The 15,533-nt window shown below is 35.6% G+C and overlaps 2 protein-coding genes across 5 annotated transcripts in view; one reads left to right on the top strand and one right to left on the bottom strand.

Annotated features, from left to right (window-relative positions):
* MCPH1 (microcephalin 1) overlaps window positions 1-15,533 on the top strand; it is a 130,466-nt gene that overhangs the window by 71,204 nt on the left and 43,729 nt on the right. The gene's annotated exons all lie outside the window — the stretch shown is intronic.
* The window catches only part of ANGPT2 (angiopoietin 2), a 49,240-nt gene that overhangs the window by 19,669 nt on the left and 14,038 nt on the right, over window positions 1-15,533 (bottom strand). For 3 of the 4 annotated variants that reach the window (XM_074154089.1, XM_074154090.1, XM_074154091.1), the window contains 2 exons: window positions 2,767-2,922; window positions 509-630 (listed from right to left, as the gene is read on the bottom strand). In XM_074154089.1, coding sequence (XP_074010190.1) covers window positions 509-630; window positions 2,767-2,922 — 278 coding nt within the window. The remainder of the gene's footprint in view (window positions 1-508; window positions 631-2,766; window positions 2,923-15,533) is intronic. The other variant, XM_074154092.1, reaches the window with a different exon arrangement.

The raw sequence follows: 15,533 nt of genomic DNA, 5'->3' as shown, positions 1-15,533 counted from the left end.
CTGAATTTCAAAAGATTGATTAGTAAGGAATGTTGAATATGAGTAGTATGTGACTTTTCTCACTAGGTTAGAAAAAAGTGTGGTAATGACATGACTGCATATTAGGATAGCTGCGTACTACATGGAAATAGAATTTTAGAGATGTGGTTGCACTGGCTTAGTTTGGGACAGGCTATAGATAATCCATAAATTCATCTGGGTAAGTCTAAAGAAGAATATGAATCGGCTACAACTGAAGTACTGAGAAGTATTTCAGTTTTAACCTTAAGTTCCTCATATAAAGGAGAACTTTAGATAATGAAGAATGATATTTAAACAGAACACAAAAAGAACATACCTGCATGATTCTCTAGGCCTTTTATAGTATACGACCCGTGTAATGAGCATAATTGGGTGTGGGGAGCTTCTGTACAAGGCCTTATTTTCCTACTTGAGTATATTTACTTCTAAAACCAATAGAAGGTCACTTCAGGGAATAGTGTTTCATTGGTTTGATAGGCAAACTTACCTGTTTTTTTCTTGCAATTTAGTTATCTCGTTGGTCTGATCTGAAATCTGTCTTTCTAGTTTGTTTGTTGATAGAGAGTGTTCCAAAAGCTGAAGTTCAAGTCTGGTTGTCTGGTTTAATACCTAAATAAAATTTATAAAAATATTGGAAAATCAATACACTTCCTTTAAATAAACTGTAACTTTTTTATGTTGTGGAATTATGCAAATCTCTACTTAAGCCTGTAATTAAAAAAATATTTTTGAACATTTAATTTGGGCACAAATGCTCATAGAATTAGAATGAAGAAGGATACACAGATTTGCACTAATTTTGTTGTTACACTACCATATATCATTGGGAGTATTTCAGTAGTATGCTACGAACAATGGCTGAGAGTTACTGTGTACTTTAGTTCTGCTGTTATACCTTCCCTGCTGTTATCATATTCTTATTTCATTACTGGAACTACTAGAACAACTACTGGTTGTTGTTCAGAGAATAATTTGATTTGTTTTCTCAGTCTGGTGTAGAAAGCAAGTACTTTGTGTATCACTTGGTGGTTGAAAAATGGTTGAAATCTTGGCCCAGTCCTAAAATCAGTAGATAGTTCCCTCCTAGCTATTTTCCTTAATCCCAAATGATGTCATGTGAACCACGCTTTTGTTGATTCGTTCCTTGCATTTTAATGTTACATTTTCTGTATGTATTGTTTACTGTCTAAATTTATTTGTATCTTTAAATGAAGGAATGCGAGTATTAGGAAACGTGGAAGATACTTTTCTGTTTGTATTGGATTGCATTACTTTGAGGCAAGTTTTCTAGAAATATTTTCTCATTGTTTTAGAACAGCTTTTTTTAATTCAGCAGAATTTGGCTTTACTCGGCAGGAAGAATTGATTACTCATGTCCTTCATGTTAAACAGTCATTCAGGACATGATTTCACACTTAAGTGTAATTGAAAACTATTGCCAAAAGTAAGTGTCCTTGAGAGAGCAATTGTTTGGTTAATTTCCTTATGTTGTTAATTAAGCCCTTAACCCAGTCACCAGTAATTTCAAGCAGAGAAGGAAAGTTACAGTGATGATTTTCTTCCTCTAAGCAGAAAATAATTGAATAATTTCCATGGAGACATTACTGTGAATGAATAAATACATTCTCTGAACACGTGCAAAATATTGGGCTCCTGAGTAACGCAATCAGAAAGTTGAATTCAGTCTGCCTGTGAGCTATGAACTATCAGTTTATCGAAGAATTCACAAAGGCTTGGTTTGGGTTCAAAAAAATAATTCATTGGATTAATTCTACAGATAGTTAAATGTCTAACAAGGATTTTAGGTTTTGCATGCTATTAACATTTTATATAATGTTATGTGCTGCATGCTATATTCATTATTTGTTTTTGGAATTACATATCTGAATTTTCCTACCGTATTAGCGAAACTACAAATACATACCATTCTACATTGATTGGACTTGTCCTTATATTAAAACCTGCATTCTGTTTCACAGAATGTCTTACTGTAGTTAGTGCTTTTCAATTAAAGCAATAATTAAACCCATTAATATTTTTTGTTTGAAATAATTTAGAGAATAATATGTAGAGTAGCAAGTTTATTTCTGTGTGAATACACTTTTCTAGTAGCCTCCTCCTAATTCCTTTTTTTCTTGATTCGTCTCTGATTTGTTTCTTTTTCCCTCTGTTAAATAACAACAATATAGTGCATTTTGCTGGAAATTAACTATTATCCCACTTACAGCATCTGTGAAAACATTCATTAAAGAGAGGCATTTTTCTTGATAAGAATCTTAAAAAAAAAAAAACCCAAAGGAAAATTTAAATGTAAAAAACTAATTAGCCTGGTAAATGGAACAAAGGCAGTTTGAAGGAACTCTCTTTTAGCTAAGATCTGGTGGTGAGAGGTGAATAACAACAGAGGTACACAACAAGGGCTGTATAAAAGCATATTAGTACCCAACTGATGCTTGGATATAGTGTCCTAGTTTTAAGTATATTCATTTTAAAGATGAATGTAACATGAAGTACGCTAGACATACTTCAAATCCTGCTGTAATGGAAGTCTTTCAAGTGACAACAGTGGGCTTGAGATGGAGCTATGTATTACCAAATACTAATGTTTCCTTAAGATGGGTAGAGCTGTTGGTTATGATTGACTTTTATTGTTGAACTGAATAGTGTAACACTAGACTGTGTTAAATGTGTAGTCGTAGGTGTTTGGGAAGCAGAAGCATTTTTAGGTTGAAATTCATTACTTACTTGTGCTTCAACATCTGTTAATTTGCGGGTCTGTTCAGCTGTTTGATTTAGTAAGTTTGTGCCTATTTCAATCATTACTGCAGTCTGGTTCTGCACTGCAGTTTGCTGGATCTCTACCATTTCTTTCTTCATACTGTCTTGGATGTAATTCTCAAGCTACATGGGAAAGGAAAGAGAGAAGATAGTTGCATTCTTTAAATGTTGTGGGGGGGGTAGTACAGTAAGCCTGCTGGCTGCCTTGCTAAACAAATGTGTTCCTTGTCTGTTACGCATTTATGTGAAGTTTCCCAACGTTAAGCTCTGTGAGAAGAAAGGCATATATGACAAGGAATGTGTGGCCACCCATCTCCTAAAGGCAGGAACAGAGATTTGCAGGAGGGTAGGTAGAAGGCATGGTGGCGAGAATGCTGGCGGGCGCTTGGAAGCTTTTCTGCCTTGGTGCTCCCACCATTGAAACCATCAGAGAAGCTTCACCAGCTTTGGCAGCAATGGGAATTTTTTTAGAAGACAAAAGCTTAGGAGTTTAGTCATCTTCCTGTATCTAGACTTAAATATTTTCAAAAGCATTTTTCATCACATGACTAGAAGCCAGAGAAGAGGTCAGATGTCATTTAACACTGTTATGTCCTCATTTTTATCTGAGAGAATTTCAAATAAAGACATGAAACAGTAGGAAAACCTATAAATACTTTAAATGCTTAATATTTAGGAATGCAAAAACTGTTTTAAATACTTGATTCTGAAGTCATTTATGTGTCTAAACTAATAAGGCTTTTTTGGTGGTCATTTTATAAAAGTACACTGCTCTGCTAGGAAAGCAAGGAGAAAATACGTAGGAAGGGGAAAATTCAAGTAACCTTTCTTGAAGTCTTTCTTTCCATGTGTCTGGATTATTCAAAAGCAGTCTGACTTTTCTCCATGCTTCTTTAATATCATTTGCTCAATAACTTTGCAAATATTTCATATTTCTTTAGTGAGTCATTGCTTATGTTTGAACTCTTAAAAACTGAGGCCACTCAATTTCTTTTTTTCATTGACTGGGGAAATTTCTAGAAATTTCTAGAATCAGACTTCTACTTGACTTCCAACATTGTTCTAGCAAGAGAACCATCATCATTTTTGAGCTTCATGCTGTACCTACAAAGAGGATACTAGCCAATAACAAATAACTAGTGTCACTAAGCACAAATTATAAAACATTACCAATTCGTAATCTAAGAAAAACAGTAAAACATGTTGATATCTTGATTTTTTAAAATATTATTTTGATAATGCTATCTTGATATGAATAATGGCTTGTAGTGAGGAGGAGCTTTAGCCATTACTGTATGGCTACTTTCCATATCAGTGAGGAAAAAGATTTAATATTCTATCAAACCACTGTTCAGATATAGCCATTCCACTTCTGACCAGCTAAAGATCAACTGGCAGATCTATCAGCTTGGAATGTTTCTCCCTTAAATATTACTTAAGCAAGGACTGGATTATTTTTTTTCCTGACTTCACAATTGTTTTTTAAAAGTGGCAAATGAAGAAAACAGGGTGTATCAAGAAGCTGAAACCTCTAAAGCTGGAAGTATATTCTTAGTTTGAAGTAAGCATTATTACTTTTTGTCCAGTGTGACCAAACTTTCAAAGCAGTATTTGTGCGTTCACTCCATTTTACCCGTGCAGCTGGTGAACTGCAATGCACAACAGAGATTTCAGACCTGGCACAAGCTTTGACCCACGTCTACTATACTGCTGTGTAAGTGTGCTTACTTTTCAGGTGTACCACATGGATTTAAAACTAGCCTTTAGATGCTCTTTGCATAACACTTTTTTGAATACTAAAAGTAAGCATATCAACTGGGATTTGGCGTGATAATTTAACGTGAGTATCTTCAATCTCCATCACGCTATGGCAATTAGAGTTGTTCCCTATTCGCAGGATCAGTTCTTAAGGGTTACCTTTTGCTCCTGGATATTCCTCATTTTCAAAAGCTTCCCCACCCAGAGACAAACCTAATTTGACCAAACATGTTGAATTTTTTTTCAAACTTTGGTGACATTTTTTAGGTCAGCTGCTTCTTTTCCACTGAACTAAGATCTGTGGCTTTTAATTATGTAGTAACAGTAAGACATCTTTGGTCCTTAATGATTAGGCTATGAGATGTTGGAGTATAGCAATAATTTAATTTAAAAAGTCACCATAGTCCAAGGAGATTTGCAAAATTCTGAAGACTTTTATATAGATAAAAATAAGGAATTTTTCACTGAAGTTAGATGTTGGTCTGTGAAGACTGTGAACAATTAATGTGTGTCCCTCTGAAAAGGCTGGAGATCTGGGGATTAAACAATTTATATGAATCCAAATTAACTTTAGCTATTGAAGCGGGAGAACTGAGCATCATTGTAGACAACTTGGAAAAGACCTTTGCTCAAATGCATCTCTGTTAAAAGAAAATGAAGGGAGATCTCCAGGATGCATTTTATTTGCCTCAGTACCACAGTCAGGTATTGTAATGCTTGTATAAAGATCAAGGATATGGCCTTGCCCGGCAGACTCAATACACATCTGCAGTTAGAAGGGACATTGGGGAAAAAAAAGAAAAAAAAAAAAAGGACATACAGAAGAAAAAAAAGGAGTGAGACATCTCAGGTATCAGAGAGGTACCATATGAGAAAGCATCGAAAATATTGCATCATCTTTCATTTAGAAAAAAGGCCCACCAAAAAAAAAAAAAAAAAAGATAAGCAAAAAAAGATTGATCAAGAGCTTTGATTCTTTCATAAAATAATTGTGGATATTAAACCTCATTTTTCAAGGTTGTTTCCTTGTTCACTAGAGAGACAGAATCTGACAGAATCTCTGAGCAAAGTCATCTCTGCAAATAGGATTACAGAACAGCATGACTTCTTTGAAAATGTTATCACTGAGTTATTCCAAAACACACTACTAGAAAAGGAGTTAATTCTGGTCTTAAAGGTAAGGTAAACATTTTATGGTAGGCTTAGGCAATTGCCCAGTTAAACCACACAGCTGTAAGGTTGCTCTGATTACAGTACGCAAAACCTGTGATTACGATTTGAGGCATCTGGTGGTTCTGGTTGCCAGATTTTTATACCTCTTGTCACTGTGCTTGCAACCTTAGAAAGCAGTTTTGTTTGGCCACACAGATCTGCATTTTCATAATATATCTTATTTGAAAATCTGGAAGTACAAGCCCATCTCCAAGTACCTAACCTCTTTCAAATAAAATCTCATTCATGTGATGTATTCTCAATCATTGAAGTATTCTCCTGACTCTGGTTTAACAGTTTGTCTTCACATCTGTTTTTCAACTTAAAAGTATTAAATAAGTAACTTAGGGAATATGGTATTTCTGCTTACTTGAAAGGATGAAATATGAGCATCAAAAGGGATTTATTTTAAGATTTAAAGCCAGTTTCATGATCTAGCTCATTTATTGTAATTTAGAGCAACATGAAATATCAAAATGATATTGACCTATTAAGTGGCTTCGGAGCTTCTTGTGGGTTTCCCCCCCCCCTAAAAATCCTACAAAGCATGATTACGTAAACCTCTTCTGTTCTTTCCTTCATGTTCACTAATCCTCTCCCACTTTGTGCATTCTCTGCATGTACACATCACAGAATCTCTTTTCCTGACCTGAGGCAAGATACGCCCTCATCCCTCTTTGCTTATATTCCCCTCTCTCTTCATCATACAATGCAAAATTGTAGAAAGTAGGACTTTTTGCAACTACATTTCATAATTTTTTTAGTGGCAGGTGCTTACTTTCATCTTTCTTCAAAGATTAACGGAAGAATTACTTTCATCCAAAATGCCCGTCACCTCCCACTGGCCTCAGCGAGAGCAGAACATGTTCTCATCGCATACTCTCAGAAAGCGAGGCCCTTGGCTTTCCCTGAGAGGGAGGTGGAAGAACTTTTTCAATACAAGCTCCAGTTCAGACAGCCAAGGCTGAGCTTCATCAACACCACTGAGGATTAGCAGTGATTTTGCAAGACTGCAGTTCTTTGTGGCACACTTCTTTGTAGAGTAGTATTCATCAGCTCCTGCCAAGGAGCCTCCTTCCTTTATATGCAGTAGCACACTCAGAATTTCTGAAGGGGGGAGAATAGCTTGGATCATTTACAAGAGGGAAGGTCACAGGAATTAAATGCTTCAGTCCTCATCCATGAGTTCAGAAACTTGGCAGTTTAGTTTGTGCAGCATGTCTGTCTTCTCCAATATTTTGCTCAAATTTGGAAGGTGCAACAGGGATTATTTGCCAGATTTCTCCTTTGTCGCATGGCTTGTTATGGGAAGATAATTTTTAATCTCTTTTTAATTCAATTAATAGCTGGCATATAAGACTTGTGTTGGTACATGTTAACCTCGATTACATGATGGTTATTTTGGGCAAAGTAACTGTCAATTGTAGCTGACTATTAGTGATGCATCTTCTTTGAGAAATTCTGCTTTTGAGGGAGTAAGTTAATCAATGAATCCTATCTCAAGGAAACTGCAGGGGAGAGGGAAAGAGGTGTATTAATATATTCAGATTTGAAAGAAGGAATAGTTAGTTGATAGCATTTCAGTGATACTTCATGGGATTTTTTCATGTTACGATTTATTTTTATGTGTAAGACTTTGGCTGGCATGTATTCTTGAAGAAAATAAACGTAAAAATGAAAGCACAGATGGGGAAAAAGCATGTCTCTTAAAGTATGCTTAAATTGCAAAAGCAGCTGGGAAAATTGAAAAAAATAATTTCACAATTAAGGTTTGTAATATATGGTGATACATTTTTAGAGAGACAAAATTCTCCAAGGTCATCAATTTGGGGCTTTATTACTTCAAATCATATAAAATCATAAAATTTGATGAAAATACTTTAGCTAAGTTGCCAAAAAAATGAGGACAGATCAATCATATTAGAGCACATTCCATAACATTGCTTTTATAGCCAAGATTGTCTTTTTTTAAGCGAGCTTGAAATTGGCAGGGAAGAAAAGACAACATGTAGAGTATACGTTAAAAGAAATTTGTTTTCTAACCACTGGCAGAGACAGTATTAATCTTTTATGAAGGGTTGCCAATACTTATTTAAATGAAGAGCCCTCCTGATTGCTATTGTAGAGTTTGCATCCATATTACAGAACAATTTTGCAAAGAATCAATAACTCTGTGCATTTTGCAGACACTTTAACTTACCATTTTTTCATTCAAAGTTATAAATGAGGTCTTGCTTTTGTTCTTTGCTGCCAAATGGTTAGTCTGTACTAATTAAACGGTCGTGTTCCTGGAAGCATTTATAGCTATATGAATACATACATCCCTTCTCTGCCAAATGCTACCCCATACAACTGGTACAAATAGTACTGGCTGCTAGTTTTATCTTACAGAATTTGTCAGTTACTTGAGCCATCTTTCTAAATAGAGTTTGGTGATTTTCTTAATCTTTATAATCTGATTCTATCAACTGTAACATTTATTTTCAGAGAGAGGTAATGTTAATCATGAGTTTCTACGTACTGCTATGTCCCTTAGAAGAAGTAGGTAGATGGTTGGAGCTACATGATGCTTTGTATCCACCCCTAAGATAATCAGAATCTATCAAAATCTTCTGTCCTTGAATCAAATATGGATTACTAGACTAAGCAATTTACCACTTTCAGGGAATTCATCTGTAAGTTTGAGAAAATTCTGAAAGCACTGTTTTTAGGCTTTCTCACAACTTCTCTACTGAAATCTGAAGATAGTCTTCTTACAATAAAGCATCCATTCTAAAACTGTACCTGCTAGGAGAAATAGCAGAGAGGTCAAAGTTTATCTGCAGTTGTATCTCTATAGCCCTGTATTTAGATCAACAGATTCATTGCATGAAAAATGTCATTAGCCCCATAAACTCAGCAACTGCTGTGTGTGATACGCTGTATGAAGCTCAGCTGCACTTGGGTTGTTCATTCTATCTAACAGCTGATTGCTGCTCAAAGGGAGAGGTCATACAGCTCCATGCCCCAGCCACATGTTCCTGCTCCCTTCCTTGCACCGACTCTCACGTTTGTTACTGGACTTTTGACTATGCCTGGAGGCACTAACCTAAAATAAAACAAGGACAGTTTCCTGCCAAGTTTGTGGATTGTGGATCTCTCCTAGATGTCAGAACTGTTACTGAGGTAACTGTGGTGGCTGATAGTGTAGAAAAGTCATTTTAAGAAGTAATATGATTTAAAATTATTTGCTAGAGTTTGAAATACAGACTTTGCCTAATATTCTCCTAAAGATATTGGTGCATAGGTGGGTCATTATCTTCCTCTGATTGCAATGACAACTGATTGTTTTCCTGCCATTAATCTGTAGTCTTAGATCTTTCATATCCTTGGTAGCAGCAATCTGATAAATATGGAATAATTTAACAAAAACTAGCTTTCTTCATATTTTCAGAGGGGGAAACCAAAGAATATGCATAAGGTTTCCAAGAGAAACAGCTGTATATCTATTCAGACCTTGATTGTGCTTAGTAATTAATTTAAAAAATAGTTCAAAGAAGTATTGAACAGGTTGTATTGCAATACATATTGCATGCTTAGTCATCTAATGTAGATACAGAGAAAATTGCACGGGTAGTGACATGTCTGTAGTGTTTTTCCTCTCATTTTTGTTTTGAATTTCCAAAAGTGGAGTAGATCCAGTAGAAAACCTAGCAACAGAAAATACAACAAGCAAATACAAGGCATTTTTCAAATATGCATTGAAGCTAAAGTGTTTGACATATTTTAAGCTGTCAAAAGCTTTTTGAGTTACTGTTCTTGTATCCCTACTAAAATTGTCCTGTGCTTTATTCAAAACACCTTTCTGATAAAAAAGGAACTTAATCAGCCCTTCCAATACCTGTGGTCATTATCCTGATGTTTTGTTCCCTAAGATGTTTAGTTTTTACACAAAAGTGAGCAAGATGGAAAAAGAATTTAAGCATCCATAATCAATTATGCTTAGTTCTAGCAACAGTACAAAATAAGAAAACCACTGATGAGTCTCATCAGTTCTTTTACTTTTTCAGAGTATAGATGAGACCTTCCTACTCCTCTTACTCCAGATGTCTTGAGTTATCTTTAACCCAGTAGCGCTTGGTCTTAGTTGCCTCGCCCTTGTTTCAGAGTGCCAGTGTTCTTTGGATTGTGGCCATGTCTGGTTTCTTCATCAGCCATCTGAAGTAGAATTCAGCCCAGAAATTGAAACATTTTTTTTCAAACTCTGTGCCAACGTGCAACTGTCTCATTGTGGCAGGTCATCCGTATATGCCACAGAATCCTTACATTTCTGATTCATTGATACATTTTTGTATATAAAGACAGAAAATACAGTTTTGTCAGACTATTTTAACAGACTTCACTTTCAATTAAAATACTAAATACGCAAATTGTTTATTTGTAGTATAATTGAAGTCTGCACACTGGGAAGGGTTTCTTGGGGTAAGACTATCTTTGGATAGTCTTGGACATGGATAACAGTGAAATGTAATGTAATCTTTATGAAAAGAAGAAAACACTCACACTTTCATCACAGCAGTTCATATAGGCAATATGAAGTATTTTACCTACATATATATACCACACATGCTGCTTAATATGCATGTATGTAATGAATGGAGCACCATATTGCCAGGCTCTCCACGTATTGGTGTTATGTAGATAAAGTACTGTAAAAATGTCAATTTTGCAGACAGTTTTGTTCTCTCTAAAATAGTTTTTCATACTTGTTTTCACAGTCTATCAATGTTAGTTAGAATAAAAATGGAAGAATCCCTATCCCTTCCAAGACACATTTATCTTGACAGACCTAAGGGAACACATTTTTAAGGGCATTGCATCAATCCCCATCAGTCAGACTTTAAGCTATTTTAAATCAGCTTTTAACAAAATAATAATGTTTCTCTATGTTTTCTGAAAGTCAGTTATCAATTTTAGTAGCTTGTAACTTTTGGGAAAAATTAGTACACCACCGAAGAAAAATGGAATCATGTCTGGAAAAGAGACATTTTAAATTTCCCTTTTTTTCTTTCTTTCCTTCTTTCCTTCTTCTTTTTTTTTCCTGGGGCAGGAAGTCCCAACAGACTATGTGTTGTTTCTCAAGGGAGGAGAAAAAAATCTTTTGGGAATGTATATGGGAATGCTTGAGATTTCTCTATGCTATTAGCTTCTTACATGCCCCATTGAGCATGTCTGCCTGTCCAGACCTCCAGCTAAGAATTTTCTCTTATCTCATTTTCCTGTCAGCAAACAAAAGGTGAAAGTAACATCGTAAATGAATACTAGCTGAAAGTGAGCTGTGATTTATTGGAAAATATTCAAGCTAAAATTGTGTAATAAAATACTAAAAGTTTAAAAATGCTAACTCTTAAAATAGTAAATACAGACTTTAAAGTAAATTATATGCAGGAGATGGTTCAGTTAGTGCCACTTGTGCACTAAATGAAAGCTTACCAACTTATTCTCATGTCTGATTACATCTCATTTAGAGGAAGCTGTTTGTTATGCTTTTATAATTTACACTTTCTAGAAGGAGGGAAAAAATCCCCCCTTCATCGGCAATAATCTGCTTGAATAAAAACAAATATTTCCTTGATATTACATGAAACTAAATGCATGAAATGCCTTAATTGTCATAAATATTTATGAAGAACGACTTTCACTCTGTGTTGTTGACTGGAAGTATTTTGTACCTAACACTAAAAAGTATTACAGCATGGTCACACTTTCTACTGTATGTTTTGAACTAATGACAAAAGTCACCATCAAACTGATGACCTAGAAGTAAGCAAAAGAGTGCACAGGAAAAGGGAAGAGACTTTGAGAGCTAGAACTATCCCGTCTTAGAGTTGAGCTCCCACCATTCCAGACACTGAGCTTGTATTGTACGTGTGATATCGCACTACTGCTTTCTAACTGTGCATGTGTTTTCACGTGGTTTGTCACTTGGAGGATGACATAGGTTCTTTATATCATATATACTATATATGATGCATATACTTTTTACGGTGCCTATTTTTAGGAGATGTAAATAGAATTGCAAATGAAAAAAATGTTGTTAATAGAAACTGAATAGTCCATTTGACAGACCTTTAAATAGTATGAATTCCTATATGGGTAAGGAAATAATTTAAAATCAAAATTTAACAACAATATCTTCATAACTAAAATCAATTACTTGGTGATTAACCGTTCTCATTAAGGGTTAAGGATATCCATTAAGGCAGTAATTCTGAATCACCATTTTTCAGGATCACAACTAAGTACTATTTCTCTTAGAAATCAGGGAAGGAATTCATAAAGTTCCCATTAGTCTAAAAATAAAGAACAAATAAATAAATAGTGTGAGTCATGAATGGCATTTTGCCGAAGTTCAGTAGCACTGAAGCCAGGAAGACAAGAAGCCAATGATGCTTCTGCCATTCACTGAAATGAATATAAATATTCCTCGTTATGAGCAACAAGCCACGAACAGTCAAAATTAGGATTCCTTATTTATGAACAGGATAAGAAATACTGCCAAACAATATTTAATTTTTAAATACTAGGTTATAGCATTGGGTTATAATTTCACAAATTGAATATTCAAACTTTTGGAGACAAGCCTACATGTTTTCAGTCATTTTTTGCATGCTACCATCAGGGAATCAGGACTTTACTGGGCTGGTGTAAAGATGAGATTTTGCCCTAAAAAGCCCACATTTGAGTAAACACTTGCTATCCCAGATCTAAAATAATCCTTTCCCATTTGTGTATCTTGCCCATTCCACTGAGCAATAGGCAGCTAAAATAAACTTACTATCAGGTATGCTGGTGGGGGTACTTATGACATTTTTCATAAAACATGTTGGCTATGTAGCCTTATAAACTTCATGAAATTTTTAGTGAATCGTTATCTGTCACAGATTTTTTTTAATATGAAACCATTTGTCTTTTTTCTCTCAACTGACAGTATCAAGGGAATTTTTTTAATGAATTCTTCTTTCAACAGGACAGCCTATTTTAGAGAATAGCTCATGATGTGGTGGAGCAAATCATGGTGCAATTTTTTGAGGAAATACAAAGCAAATTCCTCCTTCCAAAATACATTATTGGGGAAGTGAAAAAGAGCTAGGCATTCACAGTTCATTCTCAGCATTGCTTTCTAGGGAAGCAGTCATCTTGCATTCCACTTCCAACCAGAAGGAAGAATGATTCCGAGTTCAAGGATCAAACTAGTTAGGAAGCTGTGGAACACAATTAGTCCCTTTTGTAAGCTATAAAACTGGGTGTCTCCTGTTTCAAAGCTGTGTTCACAGAGCATCTTTCATCATGAAAAATCATTAGATTTTTTTTCAGATGTCACAGATAAAGGAAACTGAAAGCATTTTAAGTAGTTCTTAAACTTTGCAACATACTGGCTTCTAAATATAGTTTATGGAGCTCTTGTAAGATTTTTTTTCTTGAAGAAGAAGCCTCGATGATGATGCCACCAAGACAGAACCAGTCATTACTTGAGCTGAAGGCCTGCCAATTTTTGGATGCTCAAGACTTTGAGACAGTGCACGTGTCAGTTGCTGATTTCAGTTTTGAAGGACTGAATTTCTCTACTAAAAACTCATGCACTGATTTTCCCATACATTTGCAAAAACTAAAAAAAAAAAGTAATTTAGAACCATAGTTTTCCTCTCTTAAGTACTGTCGTTCTTTTTTAAAGACACACTGAATCTTTCCCTCCGCTGTTTCCATAGCTAATATGCCAGATGGACAGGGCAGATGATGTGTCTGAAAAGCTGCTGCATTTTCATCACCAGTCTGAAAATTGCTTGCTTGCCAGACCAGACCCATCCGAGAACTTCCCTGAGGTTTCGAAACACTGGGCGGGGAAACCAAAATGGACTTGACTGGGACTAAAGAAAGTACTATGTTTTGCCCTAAGTAAGGGAAGCTCAGGTGATCACCTCTGCTTAGTTAAAAAACTGAGCATCTTGACATGTTCTTGTCAAATGACACTTATTTATTTCCCTTTGCTGTTCCATTAGCACAGTTGAGAGTCTTTAAAGCAAAAGCTTCTGAGGAATTCCGTGCTTGAAAGATAAAACAGGAAGCTACTTGTTATGAGAGGACAAACACAGATATTTGGAAATAAGATCAGCACGTATAGGCAGTGTATTGCAGAAACAAAATGTAGTGCATGATGCATTGAAAAAATAAATTTTAAACTATGTAATCCTGATAAAAAATGCACTTATTTTTTTTTGCCTCAATAGCTAGGATTATCCATCTAAAAGCAAGCAGTTTAGTTTTCTGGCACAGAACCAAGAAGAAAAGTCTTTCCATTGCTTCCAAAAGTTCTTCTTTGTCTCTGGTGCCTCACTGACTGCTCAGGCAGTGATGGAAAGTCACCTCTTGAGCTGAGTTCCAGTCACTGCTACCGAAAGCCCGAAGCCAGGCAGCTGCCAGTTGGTGCCCTTCTGTGACGGCCAGAAACTGAAGCCAGATCCTTGCAAAACAAACGAAGCTATTGGCATTAACTATAATAGAATAGGAGGAAATACCAGCAAAAATGGATGAGAACCAAAGCCATGCACTATAGGATGGGTATTTTATGGGAGGAAACTGTCCCTGTCTGTCAAGATCTGATGGAATGGGCCACTGAAGAGGGAGACTTTTAAATGTAATTTCAAGAGACTCCCTTGGATGCAAGACTCTCTTCTCAAGATGAGTAACCACATCTAGCAACAGAGAAAGTACAATGTCATTGATACTGCGTGCAGCTAGCCAGAAAAAGAAGCTATCTGTCTTAATACCCAGGAGAATATGCATATAGGTGAGGTTTAAAAAGAAATTTAACAATGAGGACAGAAGAATCCAGAACTGAGAATCCTGAATGGTAAGGGAAGTAGAGAAAAGAGTTCAGACTGGACAGCCAGGAAGCTGGGAAAGAAGAAAAGAAAAGAAAAAAAAAAAAAAAAGGAACTGAATCTGAGTGAGCAGAATTTTTAAAATGGATGCGTCAGGGATAGGAATTCATAAAGGCAGTGAGCATCAAAAGGGGGCTGGAAGACTGATCTTAAAGCGGGCTGAGGGAAGGAATTGTCTGGTTGGCTTGAAGGTTAAAAAACATTGTGAAGTTGGAAGGAAATTCACTCAGGAAAATGGTGAGTGCAAAGGGCTTGACTGGATGAGACTCTTGGGAAATGTTACTCCCACATAGACAAGAGGGACAAGAAAAGGAAAATGTTTATTTCCTTGTGATTAAAATTATCACTTTTTTCTATTCCTGTATTTCCAATAGAAACAATATTTTAATATTGTTTCTATTCTAACAATAGTTATAAGTGGTGCATAAGAAGTAAGCCTTACAGTATGTCTGATTTACTGTTTTACTCCATTATCAAATTCAAGTAGTTTAAAACCAAAAAGCTTCACTTTTTGAGTCAAATGAGTTTTTAGATACATCAGATGAAATCTCAGTTTCACTAAAGAGTCAGTGGGAATTTTTCTACTTGCCTATAGTGGAGCTAGGTTTTTGTAGGCTGTCCTCAGAGCCTTTTTAAAATAATAAAGTTTACCATAACAAAGAAGCTGAACTCAAGACATGGGTAAGTTTTCTCTAGATGCAAGTCAAACAAACTGATGTGTTAGGGGAAAAAAACCCGAGGTATTACTAACTATATTTAAACTTTCTTCCGTAGCTGGTAAACTGTAGTTGTCAGAACCCTTGCTTGTACGTGGTAAGATTTCAACAGGGTCAGATTGTTTAT

Source organism: Numenius arquata, chromosome 9 (assembly GCF_964106895.1).
Source record: "Numenius arquata chromosome 9, bNumArq3.hap1.1, whole genome shotgun sequence".
NCBI lineage: Eukaryota > Metazoa > Chordata > Aves > Charadriiformes > Scolopacidae > Numenius > Numenius arquata.
This window is presented reverse-complemented; position numbering and strand designations above follow the sequence as displayed.